General features: G+C 42.7%; 1 protein-coding gene across 2 annotated transcripts in view; it reads right to left on the reverse strand.

Annotated features, from left to right (window-relative positions):
* tespa1 (thymocyte expressed, positive selection associated 1) overlaps nt 1-16,751 on the reverse strand; it is a 118,671-nt gene that overhangs the window by 42,246 nt on the left and 59,674 nt on the right. For both annotated transcript variants that reach the window (XM_060846996.1, XM_060846995.1), the window contains exon 6: nt 3,890-3,929. In XM_060846996.1, the coding sequence (XP_060702979.1) occupies nt 3,890-3,929 (40 nt within the window). The remainder of the gene's footprint in view (nt 1-3,889; nt 3,930-16,751) is intronic.

The following is a 16,751-nucleotide window of genomic DNA, read 5'->3' on the forward strand; positions in this document are numbered from 1 at the left end:
CCCAACTATCCACTCCACCCTCCCCACCAACCTATCACAATACATTCCACCTGCTTCCATCTATCACCATCTCACACATCTTCCTCCCAGTCCCACCCCCACCCTTGTATTTATCTCTCATTCCCCTTTCCCTTCCACCTTGCTGATGAAGGACTAATGCCTAAAATGTCAATTCGCCTGCTCCTCAGATGCTGCCTGACCTGCTGTGCTTTTCCAGCACCACACTTTTTTTTTACTGACTCTCTGGCATATACAATCTTCACTTTCTCATAGAGAGAGAGGGGATACAGACAATGGGTTTAGGGCCTTAAACATTACTAATTCTGTAGATGAGATATGTCCCAGATTAGAAGCTATAGAATAGGAGCCATAGAGATGATTCAGCATAGAAGGGGGCCATCTGGTGCATCTTGTCCATGTGTCAACACAAAGACAGCTGAATTTCCTTTCTACTTCCATCTTCCTGTACACAGTCCATAACCCTGCAACCTACAGCACCTAACGTGCAGATCCAGTCACTTTTTAAATAGTTTAGAGTCCCTGCCTCCAGCATAACTCAGTTAGGGACAAAAAGACTGCAAATGCTGGAATCCAACAGAGACAGGCAGGGGGCTGGAAGAACACAGCAGGCCAGTAGCATCAGGAGGTGGAGAAGTTTATGTGTCAGGTGTAATCCTTCTTCAGGACTGGGGGTAGGTGTGGGGGAGCTGCAGATCAAGGGGGTGGTGACGGCAGGGTGGTAAAGTGGAGATAGGTGAAGACAGGTAGAGGGTACAGCCTGGTTGGTCAATGGGAGAAATGAATCCAGTTGGTGGCTGTCTTCAGTGAAAGAGAGGTGGAGAGGCTACGAAAGGAGTCAGAGGATGGGGAGGGAGGTTCCTGGAAATTGGAGAGCTCAATGTTGAGTCCTCCAGGCTGTAGATTGCCCAGGTGGAAGACGATGTGTTGTTCCCTCAATTTGCGCTGCAGTTCATTTTGGTAATGGAGGAGGCCAAGGATGGTCATGTCTGAAAGGGACTGGTTGGGGGAATTAAAATGGGCTGTGACTGGGAGGTCTGGTCGGCCTCTGCGGGCCCAGCTCTGATGCTCGTTGAATCATTCCCGGAGTTTACGTTCAGTCTCCCTGATGTAGAGAAGACCACATCGGGAGCACCTGATGCAGTAAACTAGGTTGGAAGATAGGTAGGTGAACCTCTGTCTCACCTGGAAGGACTGTTTGGGGCACTGGATGGAGGTGAGGGGGCTGGTGTACGGGCAGGTTTTGCATCTTTTCTGCTTGTGGTGCAAACCAAAGTCTGTCGAAGGGAACAGTCCTTGCGGAGCCTCAGAGGGGTGCAGAAGTGAAGATGTTCTTGATGGTGAGGTCTAGTTGGCATTGATGGAAATGCTTAAGGATCTTGTCTTAATTGCAGAGATTGGTGGAGTGGTAGGTGAAGACAAGGGGAACTCTGTCTTTATTGCGATGGGAGGGTGGAGGGGGGTTGTCGAGCAGTAGAACGGGAATGGAGGTGGTGAGCTGGAGGGCTGTCTGGATGATGGAGGGAGGAAAAGCACGTTGTTCAAAATAGGTGGACATCTGAGATGTTCTCAAGTGGATTGTATCCTTATCTGAGCAGATGGGGTAGAGGTGGAGGAATTGGGAGAATGGAATGGAGTGCTTGCAGGATGCTAAATGGGAGGAGGTGTAGTCCAGGCAGTTGTGGGGGTCTATAGGTTTGTAGTAAATGTCCAAGATGGACCTAGTGAATTTGAGGGTGGGGTGGAAGTTGTGGGCAAAGTCGATGAATTGCTCCATTTCAGCCTGGGTGTAGGAAACTGCACCGAATCAGTCATCAGTCAACAGTGGAAGAGTTGGGGCACAGTGACTGTGTAGGTACCAAAGAGGGATTGTTTGATATCACCAACAAAGAGGCAGGTATGGCTGGGGCCCACCTGGGTGCCTTGCCCACCCCCTTGATTTAGAGGAAATGGAAGGAGTTAAAAGAAAAGTTATTGAAGGTGAGGAACAGTTCAGCAAGGCAGAGGTTGGGGGAGACTGGATGGGTCTTTTGGAGAGGAAGAAGCAGAGTGCCTGGAGGCCATCCTTGTGGGGAATGGACGTGTTTATGGACTGCACGTCTATAGTGACGATAAAGCACTGGGAGTCATGGAACTGGAAATTGCTGAAGAGATGGTTGGCATTATGGCTGTAGATAGGAAGTGCCTGAACTAAGGGACAGAGGATGGAATCGAGTTAGGATGAGATGGATTTGGTGGAGTAGGAACATACCGAGACGATAGATTGGCAAGGGTAGTTGGGCTTGTGTATTTTGGGGAGCATGTAGAAGCAGGTAGTGCAGGACTGGGGGACTATGAGTTTGGAGGCAGTGGACACTACCCTTGACCATTTCATTGCAGACTGCCGACATGACATTGCCGCCTCGATTTCTCTATCCGGGTCACGCACTCCAACCTCACCCCCTCCAATAGTACAGCACGCCACTCACACCGCAACAACCCCCGGTTCACCATTAAACCTGCTGACAGAGTCTGGAGAACGAACCTCTATATCGCAGAGGCCGAACGCCAACTCTCCAACACCATGCAACTCTCCAACACCTCCCCCTTGCCTGCCCCCCCAACCACGACCCATCAGACCAAAATCAAACTCACTGTCCGTGCCCTCATTGCCTCTGGTGATCTCCCCTCCACTGCTCCAAACTGCAGCGTGCCTCTCCACTGCCTCTGTTCCAAGAAAAACAACCCCAACCTCGCCTCCAAAGAGTTACCCATCCAGACTCATTCTCCTACCCCATTCATCTACATCTACACCTGACTAATACACCTAACCTATACATTCTGGAACAGTATGGGCAATTTAGCATGGTCAATGCACCTAATCTGCACATCTTTGGATTGTGAGAGGAAACCCACACTCTAGAGTGGACTCAAACCCAGGTCCCTGTCTCTGTGAGGTAGCACTGAGTCACTGTGCTATTCTAATGTACAGCACTCTCTCAGGGATGGGACAGTAAATGCTAGCCTTGCCAGAGACAGTTATATCCCATGAACAAATAATAAAAACAAAATTTCCCCCAACACTAACAATTCAATAATCCCATAGTACTGGCTTCCCTCATGATATGGCACATCCTCAATGCTGCCCTGAGATTTCAAGGCTAATTTCATGCTCAAGTCTCTGGAGTGAGACTTTCAACTTTTTGATTACAAAGGCAACGGTTACTGTTAACTAATTCACATATGTCCCTACTTGTCCAGCCACAATTATACCCTCTGATACAACTGCAATTGAAATAATGTTCCAATGGCCTAATGGTATAATCGCTGGGCTGTTAATTCAGAGACCCAGATAATGTTCTGGGGATATGTGTTTGAATCCTACTATAATAGATGGTGGAATTTGAATTCAATAAAATCTAGAATTAAAAGTTTAACAATGATCAGAAAACCACTGTTGATTGTCAGAAAAAAAAACGTCTGGTTCACTAATATCCTTTGGGAAGGAAACTGCCATCCTTACCTTGTCCAGCCTACATGTAACTCCAGACCCACGGCAATGTGGTTGACTCTTAACTATCCTCTGGGCAATTAGGGATGGACAATATATGCTGCTTAGCCAGTGACGCCCTCATCCCATGAATGAATTTTTAAAAATCAGTTCTGAAAAAGGGTCATGGACCCAAAACATTGACTCTGCTTCCCCTCCACAAATGCTGCCAGACTTGCTGAGTTTTTTCCAGCACTTTCTGTTTTTTTATTTCTGATTCCAGTATATGCAGTTCTTTGTTTTTTTTTCCTAAAGTCAGTTTCCTGGTGTGTAATGAATGACGTCAGGGAACATTGAAAATAGAACTGTAAAGCACAGGAAACAGGAGCAGTCTATACTTACTGTGAGGAGTTTGGCTCAGTTGGACTCTGGAACAAGATGGCTGAGGAAGACAGATTACAAAGTTATTCAATATTATGAGAAGACAGTATAATGATATAAGGTGACAGACATGAAATATTATCTCTTCATCATTGCTGTGGATACTCAGAATTTCCTCTTTTTAATTCAGATTTCTAACATCCATGGTATTTTGCTACTATGTTGTTGTCGAGAAGAAACATGTCCTTCAGTCTGGTTTGGAAATTCTTCCAGAGTTTTGGAAAATACCTTGAAGTGAGAGAATTCCATGAATTTGGGAACAGTAATCTATTGGAGTCAAGTCTTCATTTCACTTGGCAGCAGATTGACTCATGCAGTTGAAAAACACTGGCATGAGTCACATGCTGGGGAATGTTATTGCTTAATCTCTCATATTGTTCATTCATAGGCATCCATTACTGAATAAAGATTAGAAGCCGATTGCTCAGGATTTTAGAACTTAGAACCTGTGCCTGTACAGAATAGAACCTGTCCCATATACAGAATGTTACATTTGAGGGGGTAAATAAATCCAGTTGCACAGACTTATTAAAGACAACCATTTTGGTACACGAGCTAGTTCTGTGTAGAAGTAATTCAGAGGATTGATTGACTGTAGTGGGGCTATAGGTTTTCAGAAGACATTTGATAAAACACCAAGTAATAAATTTGTCAAAAATTAAAGCCTATGGAATGGAAGCAATAGTATGCATATGATATTGGTTCAAGAACAGAAAGCAGAGAGTGAATGAGTTTTTCTCTCACTGGAGGGTGATCCCAAGGAGTTAGTATTCACATTTTTTTGCGATATATATTAGTGACCTGGACAACGGAGTGTACTGCACAATTTGAAAGTTAGTAAGTAATGTCAAATTTGGAAAAGTTTCAAATTCTGAGCAAGAAAGTAAAAGGCTTCATGAATGCATAGACTGTTTAAAACGTCAAGGAAATTGCAGTTGAAAGCTCACACAACAATGATACATTTTGGAAGAAGGAATTATTGCAACACAATTTAGGTGTTACATCTCAAGGAAGTTTCAGGAACAGAGAGACTTATGGGCTGGGGTGCATACACAAGATTTTTTTTAACATGAAAAGATAAATTGAGAATGTTGTTAATAAATCATATGAGAGCATGCATTAATCAAATAAAAGGATACAAAAGCCAGCTATGTTAAATCTTTATAAAACACTAGTTAAGGGCCCAGCCACAGTGATTTAATTTGCTGTAAGTAGCCTTGGCACATTGGTTAGTTACTCTTATTGTGAAATATTCATTCTTCATGACACTTTGCAGTGTTTCTTCACATCATACGGAAATAGAATCTTTTCTAAGGTGTGAGAAATGAACCCACTTAATCAATAATTTCAGTCCGAGTCAAAGAGTTCCGAAGCAGTACATTTATTCTAACATCTCTAAAGATGGGTGGCTCCACGAGGACAGTCACACCCAACAGTAAAATACAGAGTTTTTTTTACACTTTTCTGAGGGGCCTCTCAACACATAGCAATACACTAAGCAATAAACCTATCAAAAGTGTCTATTTCATTTTATCCCCTTATTTGGTTATTCCTTGCACCCAAGCCTAAGCCGATCATACTTATTAATTACCTCACTTGTTTACCTTTTAAATCTGTCTCACAGTGGGCGGCATTGTGGCACTGCTGCCTCACAGCGCCAGAGACCCGGGTTCAATTCCTGACTCAGGGACTGACTGTGCAGCGTTTGCATGTTCTCCCTGTCTCTGCGTGGGTTTCCTCCCACAGTCCAAAAATGTGCAGGTTAGGTGAATTGGCCATGCTAAATTGCCCGTAGTGTTAGGTGAAGGGGTAAAGGTAGGGGTATGGGTGGGTTGCGCTTCGGCGGGTCGGTGTGGTCTTGTTGGGCCAAAGGGCCTGTTCCCACACTGTAAGTAATCTAATCTGTCTCATTTGGCTATCCATGTTCATTACAGCCTTCCTATTATTTTATCCAGTTCCTCTCTTCTAACCTTCTGACTTCTGAGATCATCCTTTACTATTTTGATAGTCCAAAAAGCAGACCTACAAACTACGAGCTTATTGCAAAATACCCTCTTGCTTCTTTTGTGGTCAAGCTACAATACTCAAAGTTATTCCTTAGCTTAAAACTATTTCTTTAAAAGACCCTCTATATTCGTTAAAATCAACATTCTCCTGACAACCTGATTTTTTTCTCACTCAAAGGCATCTTACTAAACTGTGTACAACTGTGTACTTCCATTGAATTATTCTGAAGTTGTATAAAATTCTCATTCCAGAAATAGAAGAGTGATTTCAGTGGCAAATTGGACAGTTAAAAAAAGACTAGGTTGAAAGTGAACTTGTAAATTAATAAAGTTGAATTAAAAAAAACATTTGACAATAGTTAAGATTGAATGAAACAAGATTGAGAAAACCGTAATAGTTGAGTCAATTTGTCAACCGGACTAGATTTCTGATTGAGGACAAGACACAACCAATAATTTTATTTTTGCTCATATAAATCTAGGCCTTAATGAATGAAGGCAAGCATCCCATATACCTTCTTAATTACCCTATTAATTTGTCCTGCCACTTTCAAGAGTCTGTGAACAAGCAACCAATGATCATCTACCAATGGAAAACCGTTAAAGCTGAGGAATGTGATGCTAAACATGATTAAAACCCAAACCTAAGGTTTAAAGTAAAATGATGAAACTATTGAATGAAGGAGCAAATTACTGCAATTGCTGGAATCTGCACTAAAAATAACAAATGCTGGAGATCACAGTGGGTCAGACAGATCCATGGAGAAAGTGCAAGCTAATGGGATTTGAGAAGATTTGTAGCTCAGGTTGACATTCTGGATGTATGATTTGGAGATGTCGGTGTTGGACTGGGGTATACAAAGTTAGAAATCACACAACATCAGGTTATAGTCCAATAGGTTTAATTGGAAGCACACTAGCTTTCGGAGCAACGCTCCTTCATCAGGTGATAGTGGAGGGTTCGATCGTAACACAGAATTTATAGCAAAAATTTACAGTGTGATGTAACTGAAATTATACATTAAGAAATTGATTGTCTGTTAAGACTTTCATGTGTTAGAATACAGTGATAGTTTCACTTCTTTCGTGTGTAAACCACAAAACCTTTTTTTTAAAGTTGCATTCTCAGGTTAGCTGTTAACAGCAACAAACCCAAACAGCAGACAAAACACATCCAGAAACCCTAGCCACTCTCCTCTATCTCAAAGACACCTCAAAAATGATTGCCAGACTACTCAGACCTCTTGGCATCATGATAGCCCACAAACCCACCAACTGAAACAGCAACTAATGAACTTGAAAGAGCCTATTCAGACAACAAGCAAAACTAATTTCATTTACAAAATACCTTGCAGAACTGTAACAAACAATACATTGGACAAACAAGCAGAAAACTAGCCACCAGAATACATGAACATCAATTCGCCTCAAAAAAACATGACTCACTCTCACTAGTATCCTTACATATGGATGAGGAAGGACACCACTTCGACTGGAACAACTCATCCATTCTAGGGCAAGCCAGAGACACAACAAGAATCCCTAGCAGCCTGGCATTCTAACTGGTATGGTGGCACAGTGGTTAGCACTGCTGCCTCACAGCGCTGGAGACCGGGGTTCAATTCCCGCTTAGGGCAACTGTCTGTGTGGAGTTTGCACATTCTCCCTGTGTCTGCGTGGGTTTCCTCCAGGTGCTCCGGTTTCCTCCCAGTCCAAATGTGCAGCTTAGGTGAATTGGCCATGCTAAATTGCCAATAGTGTTAGGTGAAGGGATAAATATAGGGGTCTGGGTGGATTGCTCTTTGGAGGGTCAGTGTGGACTTGTTGGGCTGAAAGGCCTGTTTCCTCAGTGTAAGAAATCTAATCTATCAACAAACACATTGATTTGGATCCCATTTACCACGTCCGAGTAAAAGAACAGGAAATGGTGTCACCACAGGAAATGACATCACCAACCCAAGGAAACCCAAAGACATAAATAAATGTCTGAACATCTGAGCTATAAACGTCTGAAAATGAATCTTCCAGCTCAGTGAACAAATCTACATCTTGAGTGCAAGCTAATGTTTCTAGTTTAGGTGACACTTCATCAGAGCTGGAGTGAAGTGTGTAGTTTGGGCGGGGAGGTTAGTGTGAGGGTAATGGGTGCTGTTGAGAAAAGATGTTGATAGTTCTGATCAAATGATCAGAACATAAGAATGACAGAGCAATGGTGTGTCTACCTGCCACACTTAAAGGACAAACAGTCCCACTGGCGGGAGAGGAGGGGGAGAAAGACATGATGACAGAATGCTAAAGCTAAAAGAGAGGGAAGGAATGCGAGTTGGTTCACAATTTGATGGTATTAAAACTGAAACTTAACTCCAGAAGACTGTAAAGTACCCAGTCTGAAGATGAGATGTTCCTTCAGTTTATGCTATGATTCATTGGAGCACTGCAGCATGCCGAGTACAGACATCCAAGCAGGATGCTGTCTTAAAATGACCACCTATAGGAAGGTTGAGTTCATGTTGTACATGGTTTGGAGGTGTTCTGCAAAGTGGTCACCCAGTCCGCATTTGGCTTCTCCGATGTTGAGTAGGCCATATTGGGTGCAGTGAATACAATACGCAAGATTCGAGGAGGTATAGATGAAATGCTGTTTAACCTGGAAAGACTGTTTAGGCCCTTGGATATTGATCAGGGAGGAGATGTAAGGACAGATATAGCACCTTCTGCGGTTATATGGGGAGGTGCCGTGGGGAGGGAGAGTGATGTTGACAGTCATGGCATGGACAAGGGTGTCCCAGAGGGAACGATCCCTGTGAAATGTGGACAGGGGGACTGAGGAGAAGATGAGTTTGATGGTGGTGTTCTGCTGGAGTTGTCTGAAATGACAGAGAATGATCCTTTGAATGCAGAAGCTTGGGGGATGAAAAGTGATGACAAGGGGAACCCAATCACACTGAGCAATGAGAAGGGGCTAGGTGATAGGTCAGATGCACTTGTGGCCCTGTCAATCACAGTGGGTGGGATATCACTGTCTTGGTAGAAGCAAGTCATTTTTGGAAGGTGGCATCATCTGAACAGATGTGATGTAAGCGAAAGAACTGGGTGAATGGGATGAAGTCCCATTGAAGTACATTGATTTAACCAGCATTGAATTGAAGAAAACACAAAGAGAAGTGAGTAAATATTGTGTCATTATTCTTACATTGAAATAAAATATTGGAATTCTCTAACAGTTATATGTGAGGTCAAACTAAATTTGCAGCTTATCATTGGGTCGGTTTGCTGTTACTAACCTCTTTAAGTATAGGCATCTACAAGGTTTACATGGTCTAGTGTGGTAGAGAAAAATTGTCTAACTAGAGGAAGCTCTTGTATTGAATAGAAAGTAGTTTAATGCAGCTAAGCAACTAGTTATCAGTTACCTTAATACAGAGAATATGAGGAGGACCCGGATACTCAGTCTCACTGCTGCAAGACCCTAGTGCTTCTGCTCACAGGTCCATATGACATTATCAACTTAAGACACTTTTCAGCATTAACACCTTCATGCCCTTACATTATATTACTCCCCAGACATTTTTTCCATAATAATTGTGCATATGTGTCTTTGAGTACTCGACCTCATCAGCCAATATTAATAGCATTGAAATAAGATTCTTCGAGTTTAGTGCAGTCATACTTCACAATTAGCAACAAGATCTTCAAGGTCCTTCAGGATCCTAGGCCACCACTCTAGTAATGGAAACAGATGTAGCATTGTGGGCCATCATCATCAGCAGAATTGTTCTCCAACATAATCTGTAACCTCATAACCCAACATAATCCTCACTTTACCATTAAACCAGGGAACTGACCCTGCTCAGTGAACAGTGCAGTTGGGATATGCCAAGAACAGTACCACACATAACTAAAAATGTGCAGTCAACATGGTGAAGCTACACAATATCCTATCCTAATCTAGTGCCATTTGCAAGCATTTGGCCTATATCCCTCTAAACCCTTCCTATTCATTTAGCCATCTAAATGTCTTTTAAATGCTGCAATTATACCAGTCTTCACCACTTCCTCTGGCAGCTCATTCTCTGCATATAATACCCTCTGTGTGAAAAAAGTTGCCCCTTAGGCCCCTTTTATATCTTTCCCTTCTCATCCTAAATCTATGTCCTCTAGTTCTGGACTCCCCCACCAGGGAAAAGACCTTTCTATTTATCCTATCCATGCCCCTCATGATTTTATAAACCTTTGCAAGGTCACCCCTCAGCTCTGATGCTCCAGGGAAAACAGCCCCAGCCTATTAAGTCTCTCCATATAGTTGAAATCCTCCAACATCCTTGTAAATCCTTTCTGAACCCCTTCAAGTTTCACAACAATACTGACCCCTGTGGAACACCACTGGTCACCTTTCTCCATTTCAAGAAACTCCCTTCAACTACTACTCTCTGTCTCCTGTTGCTCAACCAGTCTTTTATCCACCTAGCTAGAAAACCCAGCACACCATGTGACTTCACTTTCTCCATTAGTCTACCATGGGGAAACCTTATCAAATACCTTACTAAAGTCCATGTATATGACATCAACAGCCCTTTCTTCATCTATCAACTTGATCACTCCCTCGAAGAACTCTATGAAGTTGGTAAGGCACGATCTCCCCCGCACAAAACCATGTTGCCTATCACTCATAAGTGCATTCTTTTCTAAATATCCCTCAGTACCTTCTCCAGCAACTTTCCCACCACTGATGTTAGGCTCACTGGTCTGTAGTTACCTGGAATATCCCTACTACGCTTCTTATACCGGGGAACAACATGAGCAACCCTCCAGTCCTCCGGCACCTCACCTGTATTTAAGAATGCCACAAAGATATTTGGCAGGGCCCCAGCTATTTCCTCTCTCACCTCCCTTAGCAACCTGGGATAGATGCCATTCGGTAATGGAGATTTGTCCACCTTAATAACCTCTAGCTTTCCCAACACATCTTCCCTACTTATGTCAACATGATCCAGACTAATCAAACTTTTATCTCTAATCTCAACATTCATCATACTCCTCTCCTCAGTGAACACTGATGCAAAGTAACATTCGGAATCTCACCCATTCGCTCAGGTTCGACACACAGCCTTCCTTCGTTTTCCTTTCGTGGACCAATCCTTTCTCTAGTTACCCACTTGCTTCTTATATAAGAATAAAATGCTTTGGGATTCTCCTTAATTCTGCTCATTCAAGCTATTTCATGACCCCTTTTAACCCACTTGATTCCTCGTTTAAGACTTGTGCTACTCTTCCGATATTCCTCCAGGACCCGCCTGTACTTAGCTGCCTCGACCTTATGTACACTTCCCTTTTCCTCTTGGCTAGTTGTACAATTTCTCCTGTCATCCACGGTTCACGAATCTTGCCCTTCCTATCCTTTGCCTGCAACGAGACATGCCTATCCTGCATTATCTTTAACCTATCTTTGAAAGCCTCCCACATATCAAATATTGATTTCCCTTCAAATAGTTGTGTCCAATCAACATTTCCACGCTCCTGCCTAATTTTGATATAATTGGCCTTGGCCCTGCTTAGTACTCTTCCCTTAGGACCACTCTCTTCTTTATCTACGAGTATTCTAAAACTTACCGAATTGTGGTCAATGTTCCCAAAGAAATCCCCCACTGCAACTTCTATCACCTGTCCTGGCTCGTTCACCAGTACCGGTCCAATATGGCCCCTTCCCTCATTGGACTATTGACGTGCTGCTCTAGAAAACTCTCCTGGTTACTTCTTACAAATTCTATCCATCCAGACCTCTGATGCTAAGTGTATCCCAGTTAATGTTGGGAAAATTAAAATCTCTCACCACCACTACCCTATTGCATCTACATCTTTCCATAATCTGTTTACCTATTTGATGTTTTACCTCATGCTCACTGTTAAACACAAAAGCAGCAAGTTAAGCAATTCCACAACCAACATATCAGTTCTATGCTCTGTGGTTCTGCTATATTGTATCATGAACATTGTGGACAATTAAATAACTTATTGGAGGAAGAGGGTCCACACATCTCCACATCCATAATGGTGGAAGAGCCCAGCATGTCAATGCAAAATGTAGGGCTGAAGCATTTGTAATATTCTTTAGCCAAAAATGGTGATTGGATGAGCCATCTCAGCCTCCTCCAGAGGTCCCAGCATTACGATATCAATTATTAGTCAATTCAATTGGAGACACTAGATACCAAAAAGACCTTGGCAATATTCTTGTGCTCTAAAACTTGCTGCACCCCCAGACAAGCTTCCAGCACTGTTACCACATATGCATCTACTCAATAAGATAGAGAATTGCCTGTCCTGTACAAAAAGCAAGACAAATTCAGCTTGGCCAATTACTACTCCTAATCTATTCTTGATCATCAGTAAAGTGATGGAAGGTGCCATCATCAGTGCAATTGCATACAGTTTACGGACAGTTCTAGTCACCATAGGAAGTATGTGGCAGCTCTGGAAAGGGTTCAAAGGAGATTTACCAGGATATTGCCTGGTATGGAGAAGGTCTTACGAGGAAGATCTGAGGGACTTGAGGCTGTTGTTCTAAGAGAGAAGAAGATTGAGAGGAGTAGATAGGCTGGACAGTTAGAGCCTTTTTCCTTGGATGCTGATGGCTAACACAAGGGGAATAGCTTTAAATTGAGGAATGATAGATATAGGACAGATTTCAGAGTTAGTTTCTTCACTCAGAGAATAGTAGGGGCGTGGAATGGCCTGCTTGCAACAGTAGTAGATTCACCAACTTTAAGGGCATTTAAATGGTCATTGAATAAAAATATGGATGAAAATGGAATAGTGTAAGATAGATAGGCTTCAGATTGGTTTCATAGGTCGACGCAACATTGAGGGCCAAACAGCCTGCACTGAGTTGTAATGTTTAATATTCTATGTTATATCATCAAGCAGTACCTCTTTAGCAATAACCTCCTCACAAATGGCCACTTTGAAATATGCCAGGGCCTCTCCTGGCCTCACTATAGCCTTGGTTCAAACATGAACAAACAGCAGAATTTCACGTCAAGGCTGCATTTGACTGAGTGCAGCATCAAGAAGCAAATCTGGAATCAATAGAAATTGGGGGTATGGCGTGTCGGGGGTGGGGAGGGGGGGGGAATGGGGCGGCAGTGGGGGGACTGGTCTGCTTGTTAGATCCAAAACTAAAGCAAAAGAAAATGTTTGTAATTGTTAGATGTCAGTCAGCTTCCCTAGAAGAGTTTCTCAAGGTAATGGTTTCAACAGTTTCATCAATGATATTATTCCCATCATATGTATGTTCACTGATGATTGCACAGTGTTCAGTAACATGCAGGTCATTCAGCCCATCAATTCAGCACCAACCCTCCAAAGGTCATCCCCTCCAGACTCAGGTCCCTAGCCTATCTAATTAGAATTTAAAATCCTTACAGTGTGGAAACAGGCCTTTCAGCACAACATCTCTACACAGAGTAACCCACCAAGTAACCTCCACTATATTTACCCCTGACTAATGCACCTAGCCTACATATCTTTGCATTGTGGGAGAAAACCAGAGCATCCCCACCAGACATGGGGAGAATGTGCAAGCACAGCATAGACAGTCACCTGAGGCTGGAATTGAGCCCATATCCCTGGCACTGTGAGCAGCAGTGCTAACCATGCCACCATGCCATCCTTGCAACCCTGTATTTCCCATGGCTAATCCACTTAACTGCACATCCCTGGACATTGTGGGTAATTTTGAATGGCCAATCCATCTAACTTGCACATTCTTGGAGGAAACTCACACATACATGGGCAGAATGTGAAAACCCCATACAGTCACCTGACTGTGGAATTGAACCCAGATCTCTGGCACTGAGGTAGTAGTGCTAACCACTGAGCTACCCTATTACTGCCCTAATACTGAAAGAGTCGATTTCCAAATACACCAAGACCTGGACAATAGCCAAGCTGAGGTTGAAAATTGATAAGTAATGTTTGCATCTCACAAATGCCAGGCAATTGCCATCTTGCCATAATCCAGGACAAAGAAACAGTTACAGACACTGGATACTGCAAAGGCTGTGGGTCCTGCCAACACTCTGGCAACAGTACTGAAGTCTTGTGCTCCAGAACGTACTGCATCCCTTGCCAAGCTGTTCCAGTGTTATTACAACACAGGCATCTATTTACCAAAATGGAAAATTACCAGTTCTGTAACATAAAAGCAGGACAAATCCAACCTGGCCGATTAGTATCTTGTTAATCTATTCTTGATTATCATTTGATTGATACCACATCCACCAACATCCTCTCCTTCCACCACCAATGCTCAACTGCAGCAGCAGCATGTACCATCCATAAGATACACTGCAAAAGTTCACAAAGTTTCTTATACTGCAGATTCCAAGCTCATGACCTCTTCCATGTTGAAGGACAATCGAAGCAGATGCATGGGATCACCATTATCTGCAAGTTCCCTTCCATCCTATTCACAATCCTCAGTTGGAAATATATTGCCAAATCTTCAGCATGATTGGGTGAACAATCTGGAATTCTGTCCCTAGTGGAATTGTGGGACTACTAATAGTCCAGAGATTGCAGTGGTTCAGGAAGGCAACTCACTACTGCCTTCTCAATAATTGCTGGCCTAGTCATCGCAACAAATGTCCCATGACTGAATTTTAAAAAGTGGGCACTTAGTTATGCCCAAGTGTGCAGCTTGACATGGTTGATGCCACAATGTGAAGCTGGAATGACTAGTCATCAATTAGTTTAAAGAACAGTCCATGTTTAAAATACATTTTCACAATCAAGTACTTGTTTGGCTAACCTCTGACACAACCCTGATAGATGATAACTGAGGATATTGTTGCTAGGTTTGCAGATCACAAAGATAGGTGGAAGGACATGAAGTGTTGAGGGAGTGGGGACGCTATAGAATACAGAACATAGAACATTACAGTGCAGTACAGGCCCTTTGGCCCTCAATGTTGTGCCAACCTGTGAAACAAATCTGAAGCCAATCTAACGACACTATTCTATTATTATCCATATGTCTATCCAATGACCATTTAAATGCCATTAAAATTGATGAGTCTACTTGGAGAGTGGGCAAAGGAGTGATAGTTGGAATATAATGTGGGAAAGTGTGAGCTCATGCACTTTGGAAGGAAGATTAGATGCATAGACTATTTTTTAAACAGGAAAAGGCTTTGGGAATCTGAAGCACAAAGGGCCTTGGGACACCTACTTCAGGATTCTCTTAAGATTAACATACAACCTCAGTGGGCATTCATTTCAAGAGGGCTAGAATACAAGAGCAGAGATGAACTGCTGAGGCTGTATAAAGCTCTGCTGCTCGTTGGATGCTGCCTGAACTGCTGTGCACCACTGACCCCTAAAGCTCTGGTCAGACAGCATTTAGAATACTGTGAGCAGGTTTGGGCCCCAAATCTAAGCAAGGTGTACTGGCATTCAAAGGGGTCCAGAAGATATTTAAAAGGATGATCTCAGGGCTGAGGACTTGTCATATGAAGATTCTGGCTCTGTACTCAATGGAGTTTAGAAGGATGAGGATGAATCTCACTGAAATTTACAAAACACTGAGAGGCCTGAATCAAATGGATATGGAGATGTTTCCACTAGTAGGAGAGATCAGGACCCAGGGCACAGCCTCAGAGTGAAGAGACAACTCTTTAGAACTGATATGAGGAGGAATTTCTTCAGCAAGAAAGGTGTCAATCTGTAGAACTGATTGCTGCAGAAGGCTATGGAGGTCAAGCCTTTCAGTATATTTAAGATGGGGATAGATAGATTCTTCATTAGTAAGTAGATAAAGAGTTCTAGGTTGAAGGCAGGAGAATGGGCTTGAGAAACATCTCAGCTATAATCAAGAATCAGTGAGCTGAATGGTCTCATTACGGTCCTATCTCTCTCTCTCTGGGATCTATCACCATTTATCATTTACTCCTTATCTCCCTCCCCCAGATCTTATCTTCAGCATAAAAGTCAACTTTTTTTTAGCTAACATCAGTTCTGAGAAAGGGTCACTGGATCCAAAACATTAACTTTGATTTCTCTCCACAGATGTTTCCAGACCTGCTGAGCTTTTCCAGCAATTTCTGTTTTCGTTTCTGATTTACAGCATCCACAGTTCTTTCAGGTTTTATTCAGTAGTTTGAGTATGGTACTGATTTTACTTAAAATGGAACAGAGTGCTCACGTTCATTGATACAGGAGAAGCAATTACTAAGCTATCAGAACTCTTAGGGGTAAAGTCCTCCAGTCAATCCTTCAACAAGGAAGTTTCAACTTAAAATAAGCCATGATTTGAAACTGTGAAGTAGGTTCCTGCATCAAACTCATTTGTAATTTACATTTTTCAAAAATCACACAGACTTTGCCATCCAAAATTCTATGAAACCTTGGAACTGAACCTAAACAAATTCCGAAAATCTGACATATTCATAATGAGAGACTCTTTCAATATGCTAATCAAGAGTGGTGGAATGCCCTACCTGCTAATGTAGTCAACTCAGCCACATTAGGGAGATTTAAACAATCCTTAGATAAGCACTTGGATTATTTTGGGATAGTGTAGAGGGATGAGCTGAGAATAGTTCACAGGTCAGCGCAACATCAAGGGTCGAAGGGCTTGTTCTGCGCTGTATTGTTCTATGTTCTATGTTCTAGATGGCAGAGGCCAGCAGACCCAGACACACAATGTGCACTTCAATGATTTGTCTTGACTTCGAACTGCTGTGGAAAACTTGCAGAACTGGAAACAATACATAAACGTGGATAAACTATATGGATTTGCCACGTTTGAATGTGTTTCT

This window comes from Hemiscyllium ocellatum, chromosome 29 (genome assembly GCF_020745735.1).
Source record: "Hemiscyllium ocellatum isolate sHemOce1 chromosome 29, sHemOce1.pat.X.cur, whole genome shotgun sequence".
In the NCBI taxonomy this organism is placed as follows: Eukaryota; Metazoa; Chordata; class Chondrichthyes; order Orectolobiformes; family Hemiscylliidae; genus Hemiscyllium; species Hemiscyllium ocellatum.